The sequence below is a fragment of the Tripterygium wilfordii genome, chromosome 10 (assembly GCF_013401445.1).
Source record: "Tripterygium wilfordii isolate XIE 37 chromosome 10, ASM1340144v1, whole genome shotgun sequence".
Lineage (NCBI taxonomy): Eukaryota > Viridiplantae > Streptophyta > Magnoliopsida > Celastrales > Celastraceae > Tripterygium > Tripterygium wilfordii.
The window spans coordinates 15,406-29,188 of NC_052241.1; the positions used below are offsets into that span (position 1 = coordinate 15,406).

General features: G+C 37.2%; 3 protein-coding genes across 4 annotated transcripts; 1 reads left to right on the forward strand and 2 right to left on the reverse strand.

The window, feature by feature from the left end:
• The first annotated feature begins 668 nt into the window (after positions 1–668).
• On the forward strand, positions 669–7,379 carry LOC120007609. Of its 2 annotated transcripts, none has more exons than XM_038857944.1 (13): positions 669–826; positions 943–1,004; positions 1,340–1,417; positions 1,525–1,600; positions 1,796–1,872; positions 2,087–2,188; positions 3,968–4,057; positions 4,499–4,573; positions 4,820–4,852; positions 5,897–5,974; positions 6,271–6,339; positions 6,529–6,614; positions 7,147–7,379. In XM_038857944.1, exons 1-13 carry the CDS (start codon positions 688–690, stop codon positions 7,166–7,168), a joined length of 987 nt encoding a protein of 328 aa, XP_038713872.1. In that variant the 5' UTR covers positions 669–687; the 3' UTR covers positions 7,169–7,379. The 2 variants fall into 2 exon arrangements, with proteins under 2 accessions (XP_038713872.1, XP_038713873.1); XM_038857945.1 differs by having other exon boundaries at positions 1,802–1,872.
• Positions 7,380–8,002: 623 nt separating this feature from the next.
• Positions 8,003–10,253, reverse strand: LOC120007608 (AP2-like ethylene-responsive transcription factor At1g79700). The gene is made up of 8 exons (XM_038857943.1): positions 9,957–10,253; positions 9,765–9,847; positions 9,625–9,633; positions 9,436–9,524; positions 9,265–9,338; positions 9,119–9,169; positions 8,925–9,001; positions 8,003–8,703 (listed from the first exon to the last, which is right to left on the reverse strand). Exons 1-8 carry the CDS (start codon positions 10,196–10,198, stop codon positions 8,096–8,098), a joined length of 1,233 nt encoding a protein of 410 aa, XP_038713871.1. The 5' UTR covers positions 10,199–10,253; the 3' UTR covers positions 8,003–8,095.
• A 1,046-nt stretch (positions 10,254–11,299) lies between these two features.
• On the reverse strand, positions 11,300–13,463 carry LOC120007617 (probable pectate lyase P59). The gene is made up of 4 exons (XM_038857961.1): positions 12,900–13,463; positions 12,137–12,788; positions 11,795–12,037; positions 11,300–11,701 (listed from the first exon to the last, which is right to left on the reverse strand). The coding sequence occupies exons 1-4, from the start codon at positions 13,085–13,087 to the stop codon at positions 11,477–11,479; spliced, it is 1,308 nt and encodes a 435-aa protein (XP_038713889.1). The 5' UTR covers positions 13,088–13,463; the 3' UTR covers positions 11,300–11,476.
• Positions 13,464–13,783: the final 320 nt, after the last annotated feature.

Genomic DNA, 13,783 nt, shown 5'->3' on the forward strand with positions numbered 1-13,783 from the left:
GCATCTGATATGGAAATTTGGTGCTTAGTCACTAACCATTCGTTGGTGGAGCAAGTAATCCACTGTGATGATGGGCTTTTGGGAGTTCAAGTTATTGGGTTTCTCTTGTTGTGATGTTAAACAGAGTTGGGATGTTATGTCGATAAAGTGTTGAAGGTATAAACTTTTGCTAGACTTGAAGTTCCAGTCGGTGTTCGCCATGAAACGCGTATAGAACATTGAAGAACATCAAAAACGTTCTCTAACATATTGAAGATTGGTTCAACGAGTTTTGATGTAAGATTGGAACATGAACTTGATGAATCCATTGATCAAACCTTAAACCCCTTTAGAGATGAGTCAACAAGAATGTAAAAAAAAAATAAAAAAAATTCAATATAAATTTGTAGGAAACAATACTAATTGGATTAGAAGATTAAACCCTAACCTTATAAAATATGGGTGTAAAAGTAGATAGGTTTTAAAGTAATTTCATATAAGAATATTTTAATAAATTAAATATTTTATAAAAACATGTGTGTAGTGAGTTCAAATGTGTGCGCAAATAAGTGAATAACTGCTCTCTATTAGTTATTTATTACAGATCCATGGACCTTAATTTTCCCAATTCCTGATCTTGTCCATACCCACTCTTAAGGTCCACGGGCTGCGGCACGTACTAAGTCGGCACGGCCCAAAAGGACGTATATGTATAAAGTCGACAGTGGTGAAGCTGCGACCCCATTCCACCCTCAAATCTGTAGTCCCCGTTGGCAACCTACGATCGACGCCATGGCTATGCAGACCGGAATCGGAGTCTCTAAGATCCTGATCATTGCCGGAGCAGGTACTTTTACTGATTCGATTTGATGCACCTGTGCCTACTACAAACATGTATTTCGATGTGCTTACTCGCTGAGGACTACTATGATCCGATTTTTTTCGGGGTTGTATTACACACAGGATACACTGGTACGATTCTTATGAAGAACGGAAAACTCGCTGACTTGATCGGAGAACTGCAGGTATTGTACCCGTCGTTACTTTCTGTTTTGCTTGTCAATCAGAGCTCGTTTAGGTAAACTTGTTTGAGATTTGAAATCGATAAGGTAAGATTTTATTAAAAATTTGAAGAATCAAGCAGAACTCAATTAATTTCTCGTAGCTTTTGGTGGTTGCGAGGGATGGAACGAATATGTTGTTTAGTTGTGTTAGCCAGTGTTGTCGGTCTCAATTCGATTTTGTGCCTTTAGCTGAGATTAGGATGTTGAGAACCATCAAATTCTTTGTTACCAAACGGGGAATTCCTGACGTTAATTTCTTCTTCTGCGGGTATAAAAAATGTTCTTTCCATTGTCAGTCGCTGGTGAAGAGAATGGAAAAATCGGGAGAACAGTCTGATGGAGATGCTGATTTCTCAGATGCCCTTGCAGCTCAGGTAATGTGTGTTTTACTTTTTAAGAAGCAGTGAAGGATTGTTGCCTTTTTTTATTCGTGAGTTCTCTATAGAAACTTAAAAGAGATAGGTTTTGAAATTCTTTGAAGGTGCGACGGCTGTCGATGGAGGTTCGGCAACTAGCTTCAGGAGGACGACAAATTATGGTTCTGAATGGAAATTCAGGTCAGATTGTTGTGTACCAGTTTAAATTCATCAGGACATGTAACCTGATGAATTTAATGATTATTTTGTTTGGGAATCATGATATGCTGTAGATTCCCTAGTAAAAACGAAATTGTTGCTACTTGCTTCTGAAGCTGAAGCATGCTATATGCTCCATTTTAGTTTTTTAAAAGAAGCATGTTTATTTGATCATAGTTCCAGGTAACATGTCCTCTCTCATAGTTCCAGCTGCTACTTTGGGAGCATTGGGTTATGGTTACATGTGGTGGAAGGTACCTGTTTTTATAGTTTACTTTCTTCACTTTTGGAAGTTTGTAATTTTTTGAACTTTTTTTTTTTGTGTTATCTTGTTTTATAACCTTTAAGTCACTGGATTGATTTTGGAATTATAATGTTTATATTTCTTTTGCGTAGTACTTTTACTGGAGTTGTAAGTGGGATCTATCTGTTCTGGTCATTTAACTTGTTTATTTCTTCTACGACTAGGGTTTCTCATTCTCAGACCTCATGTACGTGACAAAGCGTAACATGGCAACGGCGGTTACGAACTTGACAAAACATCTGGAGTCTGTGACAGAGGCTCTTTCTGTATGTTACAGTTTCACGTATTGCAGTTTCTTATATATATATATATATTCTTTTATGTCCTAAAATTTTTTCTGAGATAGATTGTATTGATAATTACCAGTTTTTCTATTGGTTTATGATGGAAGTAATCGGTTTTTTATGTCTTAATTGGCACTGAAATATTTCTTGTACTTCAAAGTAACCCTTTATTTTTTTTAAAGAAAAATTGTTGTTCCATAATCATTCATCAAGGATAAGCTTTCTTTAAAGTAATTTATTAGTTGGTGGAGTGGTTCCTATGAGATTACTGGTTCAAGTTAGACTAACGTTAAGGCCAAGTCTTTCTCTGGCTGAACTTTAGATTGTAATTATTTCTCTAACCTAGCTTGCACATGATTTAGTTTAGGTAGGTTGTGAAGATAAAATTGTGTCAAATTATTCAAGTATTGACTCTGAATTTTCATATGATTGAATGTAAGTTGTGCACCTTTTTATGTATATTGATTTTGGAAGCCCAGTATGGGACCTTTCGGAAGAAAAACCAGGATTGAAAAACCGTGTAAAATACTCAAATCAGGTTGACCTAAGAGCGAGCCCATTATTTGTTATATGTACCTCTGTAGGCAAGTAGAGGAAGTTGAAAACCAGAAATACCTCCTAACCAGTCGTATTAAGAGACAGGCACTTCATTCTAATTTCTAAAATGATTTTTGTAAGCATCTCTTCTCCCTGTCTAATCAATCCCAGATCCCGATACTTATCTTATCTCCTCCTGAAAATTTTCAGCATATGTTGTCATTCTTAAAAAAATGTAACCTCAAGTCTTAAATTCACAAACAAGAACCCAGAATCTATCACATTGAGATCCTCTCATCCTGAGAGATTACAGAGGGAACATTTATCAATTGAGCAAAGAATTGTTTGGGTGAGATTTGAATCAATGCTTGCGCTGATCGAATTCATTTTAGGGACTGTCACTATCAGGTGAAGTGTCATGGATGGTAGGGTCTAGTTCTGGAAAGAATTATTGGTTCAAGCAAAAGGTTGCAAAGATGAGCCTTTGTTCTGATTGTGGTATGGTAGAATAAATATGGTTTTCTGGTGCTTGATGTAGTGCTAATATTTCTAACTTTTGCAGAGTATTTAATTTCTTGGGTAAATATAGGGTTGGATGAATTGGCTTGTCACTGAGATGAAGAGTAATATCACAAATTCTTTGAGTGTTTTAGATTTTAAGGGTTTTGTATGGTCTTCATTTTCTAGACACACCCCATTCCATGCTTCTCTGAGTGTTTACAATATTCTCGAAAAATATAATTTGAATGGATTTCCGCGAACTTTTTTGGTACTTCTCTGTATATATATATGATATTCACTAAGTCAGCCTGTCCATACTTCTCTGTATATTTCCAATTCTCTAAAGATAAATTTGAATGAATGTTGTAAAAATATTGTGCTACAGTTCTGAATATTGCAGTATTCAGTTTCTTTTGAAAACAATGGAATAATGACACGGGCACCATATTTTTGTTCGGTGTATATTTAGTTTAGTGACCAGGTTGGACTCAGCTTTTGTCTGCCCCCCTCTTTTGTTTTTAGTGGTTGTACAACATTCGCGGATATTGCCAAACTAAATGTTCTGTCAATTTTTTATCACATTCTTCTTAAACTTTTCAGCATGATGGAAGCATTCTGTTGCATTTAGTTTTCATTGTTTCCTACTCCATATATCGATAATAAAAATCTTCTATATGCATTGGTTTTTTTTTTTTTTTCCCTTTTTATGTTTCTTCTGTTCAGGCAGCGAAGAAGCATCTGACACAGCGAATTGAGTCATTGGATTACAAAATGGAACGTCAAAACCAAGTCTCAAAGGAAATTCAAGCAAATGTAAGAGTTTTTGCCTTCCTCTTATAGTAGTGGCCTAGTGGGGGATCCACTATCTAATGGAGCAAAGCCTCCAATGGCATCCAAATATAACCCTAAACTTATATCCATCATGGTCTGGCCTAAATGCATGTATGAATGCACTTATGACATGTAATTTTAGGTGTTGAACAGATGAAGCCAAACGAATATGTGTCCACTTGTTCTGGTTTTCGTCTTTCAAAAGTTAGCATGGATATGCTAGATTGTAATACAGTTTGATGAAAATTAGTTTTTTTTCTTTTAATGGCACGAATGATGAAAATTAGTTCACTAGGTATATATGCTCCTATAAATATGTTTTTTTTAGATAGATATTGTGGACAAGGATATTGAGCTACTGTAGAGTTTATATATGCACGCCATTGATCTGAATTTTTTTTACCCCTGTTTCAAATTTAACAGGTTTCACAAGCTTGTGAAGATCTTGGTAAAATTGATGTTGACTTGTCAGAATTACAGAAGATGGTTTCTGGTCTAGTGAGTTTCTATTTCTTGATTATTTTATAGATGAAGTTAATAATGATGGCAGATCTTCATCATGGTATCTGTTATGATTTAGTGTCGTAATATAAATTTGGCGCAATAAACTTGAAACTTCTCCAGAAGTCTGTCATGGACAAGATGATTTTGAGCAATCTTTTACGTAACTTGAATTTATTGCACTGAGTTTTTTTTTCCTTCATCTTTTGAATAATTATGATCTTATAAATCTTCATTTTGCAGGACTTCAAGATAGACTCACTTGAGTATAAACAGGTAACACCACTTGACTGTCTCACATATTCATATGCATCATCTTCTTTAAACGAAACTATAACATGAGGTACTGCTGCCTGATTTTATAAGATTTGAAAAGAAAAAAGTGGAGCGACGAGAATTAGATAGATTTTTTATATAACCTTCACTGACTGTAGGAAGATAGAATGGGTATTAATAGTTCAGCTCCAAAATGGACTGGATAGAGGGATGCAATGCAACTGAAGCAAGCTGAAGTAATTTTTTTTATTCTCGTTATTAAAAGATACGTGTTTCTCCTGTACTTTGAGAGATGTAGCTCAGAAATAATAAATACGTTAAATATGAGAATCACAATGGTGCTTTTGTTTGCCTGCACATCAGCAATGTGCTTTGTCTTATATTGGTTGGTTCTTGTTGTGCGAATCAATGTGTGGTACCAAAATAAATTGTCCGTTGAAATCAGAACCACCACAGTAAATGAAGAAAGAAAAATCTCTGCTTTTTTCTTTCAATTTTTATTGGAGAAAGAGACAAATTTCTTTGTCAGTGTCAGTTTGATTCTGTTTTAACTGCTTGGTTTAGAGGATGGATGCATGATGACCGATGCCGATGACTGTAGCTACAAGCATATTTAGTAACTTTTATGCTTGTATTGGTGCCTTTTGGTGAATGAAATTTGTCGTAGGTAGTTAGTTAACAATGACCTTTCTTGGAGAAAGAATAGACAAGTCCATGGAATTTAGACGTACTTATTATTGGACTTGCCTATTTCTTTTGGTTAGATGGATTGCTTGAATACTTTTTAATGGATGATAAGTAGAAAATAGAAAGACATGCTCTACGTCTTCTGATAAACTTGTCTGTTTCTTGGTGGATCGTGTTGGGTTTTTTCGGTATTTGGGAGGAGAGGGGGGGGTCATGAATTTAGATGAATATGCTCTTGTTAATCGTTGTGACAGATATAAAAGTTGGCAAGGTTAGAACACATTTGTTCTGTTTATTGCTGTTTAGTCGTACTTTTTCTGTGGATGAGGGTGCACTAACAGTGTTTTTTGGTGCCAGGACATTGCAAATGCTGGTGTGTGGTACCTGTGCAAATTTGTTGAAGGCAAAAAGGTGGACATGCCTGAATTTTTGCAGGTTAGAATTTTTTTTTTTTTAACTTTCAAGTTTAGACTGTTTACTATAAGTAATTTTTTGTATATATCATGTCGTTTATACTGGTGGTTCCACAATCAGATTATCTGATTGGTCCCAGAATTAGTTATGTTGGCATTTCATATTTATTCTACATATTGTTGAGCATTTATGTTGTCCATGATGGAGGCAAACAGTTAGTGTGTGTCATGTCATGGATATTAACATATCCCTTTTCTAACATCATTTTCTGTTGTCAATGCTCTTGAATCTCTGACTAGTTTATTTTTTCTTTTCAGAAAGATCAGCTTAAAATTTCTGGCAAGAATCGTCGCTTGCTTACAAATTCAGAATCCCCAAGTCTTAAGGTAGTTTAATGTATATCATTGCTTTGAGTTTAAATATAACTAGGTTTGTGTCTGCATCGTCCTGTTGCCTAATTTCCAGAGTAGCCAGTGTTTCTATGAGGGGCGTAGTCACCAGAATTTCACACTCAAAATGCTGATTCCTGTGTGGGTTGACAAATGGTTACCTGTGTCGATTTTATCTTTTTGTAGGGTCTCAAGGATATTGCAGATGCTTTGTCTGAAACCATCAGTGATGGCAACAGTAATTTGGATGACCAGGCAAGAACAGTGAAGAGGTTTGTGTTTAACTCTTTAATCTAAGATTGCATAATATGGGCTGGATGTCAATGTTTTCATTTATTTTGCATAATTGAAATATGAATCTCTTGCACTACAAATTCCTGAATGTGTCGAGACATTTCGAATGGTATTTATGGAATGCTTATGGCTATGTGTCTGATCTGAGTGGAAGATTTGGATTTGTTGCTTCTTTTGTTGGTGGCTTCTTTTCTTTTGGATCATTTATCAGTTAGTCGACTGATACTAATGTTTGATTTATGATGCCCTAGACGTTGCAATATGAATGATTAGCTACATTTGTGTTATCTCTGTGTCTAGTTCTCTTCAACTCAATGGAGTTGATACCTTAATAGCTTGGGTTCATTTTTTCCAAAAGCTTCTCAAATCATGATTGTTAACAGCCATGCCTCTGAATTTTATGTCTGGCATGAGGTGTTGAAGCAGCAGTATATGATTTTTTTTTCCAATGATTTGTTCTATTAAGGCTTTGATTTAAACAACTACGATTTGACAATTTGCAATTTGCAGGACTACTTCAGCAATATGTTGATTTGCATTGTGTCCGTGATGTTCGGCCACTTTTTTCCAGTGTTTTTTATAGAAGAAAAAAAAGTATGTAAAACAATGCGATTGGACATTTGGCATTAAATCGATTGATGGTTATATAAATTATTGGTTTCTTCCTTTTGCTCAGTTCAGTCACCTCGTTGAAATATGTATAGTCTTAAATATAATTACCAGACCATTTTTGGAACGAACCATTACTCTGTGTTTGCTTGATATCTTTTTTGGTAGGAAAGGGAGGCAAAGTATGGTGACTAGTTTATTGTTTGTTTAGATAATGGTAACTAATTTATTGTTTGTTTAGATAGATTACGAATTTGAAACACCTTCATTATAACCAACTTAGGCGTTCAAACCACCAAATTCATTCTGCGGGAGTGTGATGATCTAGCAATTCACTTAGGAAGTCTAAATATGAAATTGTGCCAATCGGTTGATACTTGTCATGACTATTTATTATACATGAATGATGGTTGGCCCAGGGTACAGAAAGTTGACGTCTTAGCTCTTTTTTTTTTTTTTTTTTTTGTAGTAGTGCACATGCCTGTCTTTAGAATCGCTATTGCCGTGATACATAGCGAAGGGGACGGCATTAGGGGAGTGGAAAACGAGAAATAAAGGAAGGGAGGAGAAAGGTTGCCATTACTCTCGGCGTATGGAGTCCTCTGCTCGTTTATTTTCTCGGTGGGCCCCTACGCTGTTGTATGTTTGGTTTGAGAGGATTGGATGTTGCAGCGAGGATTGGAAAACAACAACCGGTATTACCATCTCAATACAGAGAAGAAAACACAAAGGAGAAGTCCTGATGTGGACTTCACTGTTCTGTCTAAGCTTTAACAAGTTTAAGCATAGAATGCCATCAAAAGCAATGGCAATTTTAGACAATGGATGGAAGCAGCTGCAGCAACAGTGCTTAAAACAAATTCCACATGGACTGCACTGTTCTGCCGTGTAATGGCAATCTACACTCCTCCTTTGACTCTAAACCAAACAACCCATCTCGGCTAGTACTTTCAAAAGGAACGCACCCGATTCGGTTGTAAAACACCTCCCCATCATCATGACGACTGTTGCCTATCTGTGGCGGTTCTTTTGTGTCAGCTTCTTCTTGTGTGGCATTTGAATTCTTCTCAACCAGTTCCTTAAATATTGAAGATCTCAAGAGCAGGCCAAGTGCTGTGGGAGAACAAGATCTCGGGCAAGGACTAACAGCAGTGTGTCCCCGGAACATGTCTTGTCTTGCTGGTTCTGCTTCTGCATCTAAGACGTCTAGTCTCGTAAAATTTGAGTGGAAAAATGGCAGCTCGGTTAGTTCCTTCCTCGGAATTTGATTAGTGGGTACTGAGGAAGTTGTCATTTGCAGAGTCTTCAAGTTTGGTTTTTGTTCTTGTGAAGAAAGAGGATTTGCTCCTGGTCTCAGCCATTTTATGTATGTGCTCAAGTCAAAGTTGGTTACTGCACTGATTCCTCTGTATTCGATTGCTGCAACATCGTACGCCTGAGCCGCCGCCTCTTGAGTATCTGAAATGATAATACACAAGTTTCTTAAGTTAGTTGAACGAGTCATTGTAAATATAAACTTTAGTTTTAGGGTCCCTTTGGCAGGGGCATTCACGGGCGTTAGGGGATGGAGGGCGCTCCAACAGAAAATAAACATTTTTCGTATTGGAATGCTCCAGAACCCTCCCTCCCAACGCCTGTGAACGTCTCTTCCAAGCATAACCTTAGATTATATAACTCACTGTAAGTGCCAAGGTAGAGATATTTGTTTGTGAAAACTCTTCCTATCCTCGCTTCCAAACTTCCATTGTGATGGTGCCTGCAGATACATTCATAACGAACTCTTGGTAAATTTGAGTTTATTACTGAAAACGGGATAATTTATGGGCGGAAGAGGCAAAAATGGGATAATTTCCGGGACGAGACTGTTGTTTACCTTGCACCTCCTCTATATCTGGATTTTCCTCTTGAGAAACCACTGCTTCTCCTACAAACAAATAGGATATCACACACTCTGTCATTTTTCTGTTTAGACACATGAGAAAGTTGTATTTTAGGGGCATAATCTTTCATTCAAAATACCTTCTTAGAGTGGCCAAGTATTCTTCTTTTGTTATAGTCTTCATCATCTCAGTTTCCTTCTCATAGTCAGATACCTGCACCCATGATCATGTAAAAATTCAATAAAGTATTTAGATTTCTGTCATATCTCCATAATTAACAAACATTCTGTTAAATTTGATCCAACATTACAGGAAAATTCGTAAAAGCAGACGGTCCCCAATATTTCAGAGCAGCCAAGTCATATGCCCTCGCAGCAGATTCCTCTTCAACATAAGCTCCTATTCAATCCAAAATTAGGGGGGAAAGGGTCAGTGTCCTTGGTTTTCAACTTTTAAAAGCAAAGAATATTAGTGTCAAATGGGAAATATGTATTCTTACCAATATAAACTGCTCCATGCCAAACATCAAATCATTCCAGCACGAACATATATCACAAAAACAGCAAAGAAGTAACTACTGAGCAAAACGTGTATAAGGTACAGTAATAGATGCACCAAGCTTTGAGTTTCTAGATATACCTTGTTTCCCCTTCTTCCTTTGCGTTGGATTCCACGATCCTTTATCCCATAAATGAGCTTCATATCGCCCAGTCCAGCGATGTCTATGTTGTAATCATATATACACGGATATTAAGCTTCAAATTTTCGTTAGAAAAGGGCAGATGTATAAGAGTAACTTTTATGTAACCAATACAGAAATCCATGTCTGACCTGCTGACTCCCCGAAATCTAGAACTTCTCTTAACAGTTGTGGTACTAGTATTAGTTTGGTCAGTCAGTGACTGCTGCTGCTGCTGCTGTGATTCAACTTGTTGAGTATTGCTGCTTGATGCAGCTGCAGAAGGATTTTTTCGACGTCTCTTAACAGACTTAGTCTCCACAGCGTGGTCTTCTTTTGGGGACAAGAAGTGCCTTTTGGGGCTTATTTCAAATTTTGCAGTTGTCATCTCCATTGCAGAATTATCTCGGTTTCTCAGTGAAAATCGGACAAAAGAACAAGAAGAGATGTTTTTGGTTTGGTGTCTTGATGTTGTTAATTAATACAAGTATTTATACAAGCATAATATGACTTGTTTTCTGCATTGATTTGTCTTTTAATTGTCTCATCAGGACAAAAGTCAAACAACTATCGATGTTCACTATACGGTTTGAGACAAAGCTATTGCTGTCCTAATTCCATATAAGCCAAAGCAGGTTCTTCATGGCTATAGGTATCACCACACAAACTATCCAGTGTTTTAGACGCGTAAACGAATTTTATGGTATCATCACACCTTGAAAGAATTTGTCGTTATAAGTTGTACGCGGTACAGGGCACATTGAAAGTTTACACAAAACTTGTCATTAGTGTTAATGCTTCAACATTTAACGTAAGCTTACCAACAAAGACGAGCTAAACATTGCAGTGATGATGTGATTTGGCCATACTGTGAATGTCAGATCTCACTTAATTCTGATCATAAGTAAGTAATTCAAAATTCTAGACTATTTTCCCCGATAACCAAAATGGAAGGATAGATAACTTGTCTGGACTGTTTTCGGTTTTTTTTTTCCTTTCTGAAGATCAAAGGAGAAAATAACATGCTTTAGACTTTTGTGTTGTTGGGTTGAGAGATGTATCCCTGAATTTGTTGTTAGTGCAAATCACAAGACAAAATGTCATATGTGATCTGTTTCTGTTTATGTTTAGATTCTTCGTCTGGTTATAGGCTGATGTGGCTATAATATCGTGAGATGATCGAGCGTGCTTGTTTCAATCACGAACGGCAGTTCCCAGAAATCTACTAATACCAATCTCAATATTACGTTTTAATTTGCATAGACAACATATCAATATGTATTCAGAGTTAGGGTTCTTAATCACTCTGGTATATCGTATAGAACATGTATCGCCTTTATTTATATTAATCAGTCTCCCTGTGGAACAACCCGTATCCCATATCTGTTAAAAAAAAACAAAGAAATAATTTGTCAGAGTGACCAAAAGTAACAGAATGATCAAACAAGTATTTCTTGTTCTTTCTAAAATTTCTTTAGAGTCCAAAGAAAGAACTTCTACTTGCTATTTCCCTTTGTCTCGAGTCATGAATCCAAACAAAATAAGAGGAAGAAAAAAAATGAACAAAACAATACAAACAACAAACAATCTTATCTTTTCGTTGTTGTATCCGCCCAGAATGTGCTGTCTACAGGGAGGCTGCTGCATATGGTTTATGTTTATGATGGATTTACTAGCAAGGCTTGCCTACTACACAGTTGAGCGAGCCCGCGAACCGTGTAAGTCTGGTTACATAAGTACCAGGCTTGGCTTTGATCATATCCGCGTTCGAGAATCGCCTGCTTGATTTTGGGTGTCCGGATTGTACGAAGTATGCACCATTCATCATCAAATCTCCCTCTGATCTCCATGACCATGACTTCCACACGCTCTCCGGTGAATAGTCTCTCTTGGTCACCTAATTCGCCGAGAAATTAACCGTTGAAGTTGCAATACATGAACAAGATGTTGTAATGTAAATGGTTATGTATAACATCAAAGTTTACGGCACCTGTTTAGCGTTAATATCTGGAGGAGCAATGAATCTGTTGCCCTGGCTGATAATGGTTGGGTGTTGGCTACCACCAATGGCATACATGAGCCAGTGAGTGTAGTCATTGTTAACTACATGGACGAAACCCCATCGGCACCTTGGCATCCTCTGCACCAATCCTTTGCCAAAATGGTTGAAGGCAACAGTCACTTGCATGATTTGATCTTTGCTGTAGCTGTCGCTTGCACCAAACAACATCACCTGCCACGTTCATTTGTTTCATTAACTACTGCTCGAGCTTGTTCATGAGTTTTTTGTCATCTGACATGAATATGATCTTATAAATCTATTGAATTATACCTCGTTGTGGTGAGTCATATGACAGTTGGAGATGGTAACGGCAGTTGATCCTTGGATCACATCAACAAGACCGTCTTTGCATTTAGACATTGAAATATGGTCCACCCAAATGTGGGAGGAACCAAAGATGGAAATGGCATCACCATCACTCTGAGTCCTTATTCCATAATGGTCCACGGAATCAGCAACAAGACCACCACTGCCTGAGACGATGTCATGAATGTGTAGGCCATGGATGATCACATTTTTTATAAACTGAAGAGTAATACCAGCACCATAAGCAATGTGCACATTTGCACCCCTAGCATCAATGGTCTTATCACTAGTCATTATAAGCTCCTGGTTGAGTCTAATAATCATACTACGAGCAAAAATGATCCAAAGTGGTTCCTTCTGGATCACAGCATGACGTAAGGTTCCAGGTTCAGGATGAACCATGTCGTTGTCCGAGGCGTCAGTGACAACATAAATCCTCCCCATTTTGCCACCAATGGTGTTGCGGCCAAATCCAAGGGCACAGTCAGCTAGTCTTTTCCGGTTATTAGCCCAGTTTGGATCGCAACGCCAGCATCGGTCGATAGGGTTCGTGGCCAGGCACTTTCCAGTGTATTTCTTCAAGTTCCTTCTAGTGCTGTTGGTCCCCTTCTCGGACCTGCAAGAAAGAATTGTTGGAATACACACGTTGGTTAACTATATATATTGATTAAAGAATCTGACAATTTTAAACATTTACAAATTAAGAGCTATAGGGAGAATTGATTACTTGTCGACATGGAAGTTGAAGTCATTTACAAGGCCAGCGGGATTCGGGTTGTAAGCCTTCTCTGCTACCTTCTCCGCTTCTTCAGCTCTCATCGTCCAATAATCATCTGCTTTTTCAATGTTAGCATGAACAACTACAGCAACGGACAACACAAACAACACGAGGAAGCTTTTCTTTACTGCAGCCATTGTGTTTTAATTTCCTTTTTCTCTTTTTAACTTTTTTTTTTTTTTGTTTTTTGTTCGAAGCTGGAGATGGCCGAGCTCGGTCCGGAAAGTTGGAGCCTAAACAGGACCAACACCATAGCCAACCCAAGCCAAAAAAAAAAAAAAAAAAAGCCCTGTTCAACAGAGATGGGTAGGTCTCCCAACTGAAGCCAAATGCTCCTGAGATGCTTTGTTTATATGCATATCAATCTAAGTGTATTGGTAAGTTTTGAGAAAAGTATGCCGGGGAAAATGGGGAACCTCTAATGAGTTAACGGCCAATACAAGCTTGGAATTTTTATGTTTCTATATTTATCAAGTTAAGTAAATTTAGCAGTAGTGTTTTTTTAGGTACGTTGCTTTTGGTGGTTGTAAACCGTAATAACATTTTAAAAAAAATAATAATTATTTTTATTACTCCATCAAATTGTCATACTGTGCTAAGGGCAAATGCAATGAGAAATAACTTATTGGGTCAACATTTTTGTTGCCCCGGTCCCACCTCTATTACACAAAAAGTCAAGTCAAACACGTATTCTAATACAGTCACATCAGCAAAACACAAATTTCTATACACTTTTTCTTCCCACACACTTTCTCTTTCCACCCAACCCAACAACATTTCATTCCTCCATATTATCCACAATAAAACTAAACCAAAACATCAAATATCAATAC

Bases quoted from the DNA above. Each gene is read 5' to 3' on its own strand.
- LOC120007617 (XM_038857961.1), bottom strand. From the start codon at position 13,087: ATGGCTGCAGTAAAGAAAAGCTTCCTCGTGTTGTTTGTGTTGTCCGTT. The intron at 12,789-12,899 runs GTAATCAATTCT...TCTTTCTTGCAG, and splicing joins TTCAACTTCCATGTCGACAA to GTCCGAGAAGGGGACCAACA. The intron at 12,038-12,136 runs GTATAATTCAAT...TGAACGTGGCAG, and splicing joins ATATGACTCACCACAACGAG to GTGATGTTGTTTGGTGCAAG.
- LOC120007608 (XM_038857943.1), bottom strand. From the start codon at position 10,198: ATGGAGATGACAACTGCAAAATTTGAAATAAGCCCCAAAAGGCACTTC. The intron at 9,339-9,435 runs GTAATGTTGGAT...TCATGGGTGCAG, and splicing joins CTGCTTTTACGAATTTTCCT to GTATCTGACTATGAGAAGGA. The intron at 9,170-9,264 runs GTATTTTGAATG...ATTTGTTTGTAG, and splicing joins TACTTGGCCACTCTAAGAAG to GAGAAGCAGTGGTTTCTCAA.
- LOC120007609 (XM_038857944.1), top strand. From the start codon at position 688: ATGTATAAAGTCGACAGTGGTGAAGCTGCGACCCCATTCCACCCTCAA. The intron at 1,601-1,795 runs GTCAGATTGTTG...ATTTGATCATAG, and splicing joins GGTTCTGAATGGAAATTCAG to TTCCAGGTAACATGTCCTCT. The intron at 6,615-7,146 runs GTTTGTGTTTAA...TGCAATTTGCAG, and splicing joins CAGGCAAGAACAGTGAAGAG to GACTACTTCAGCAATATGTT.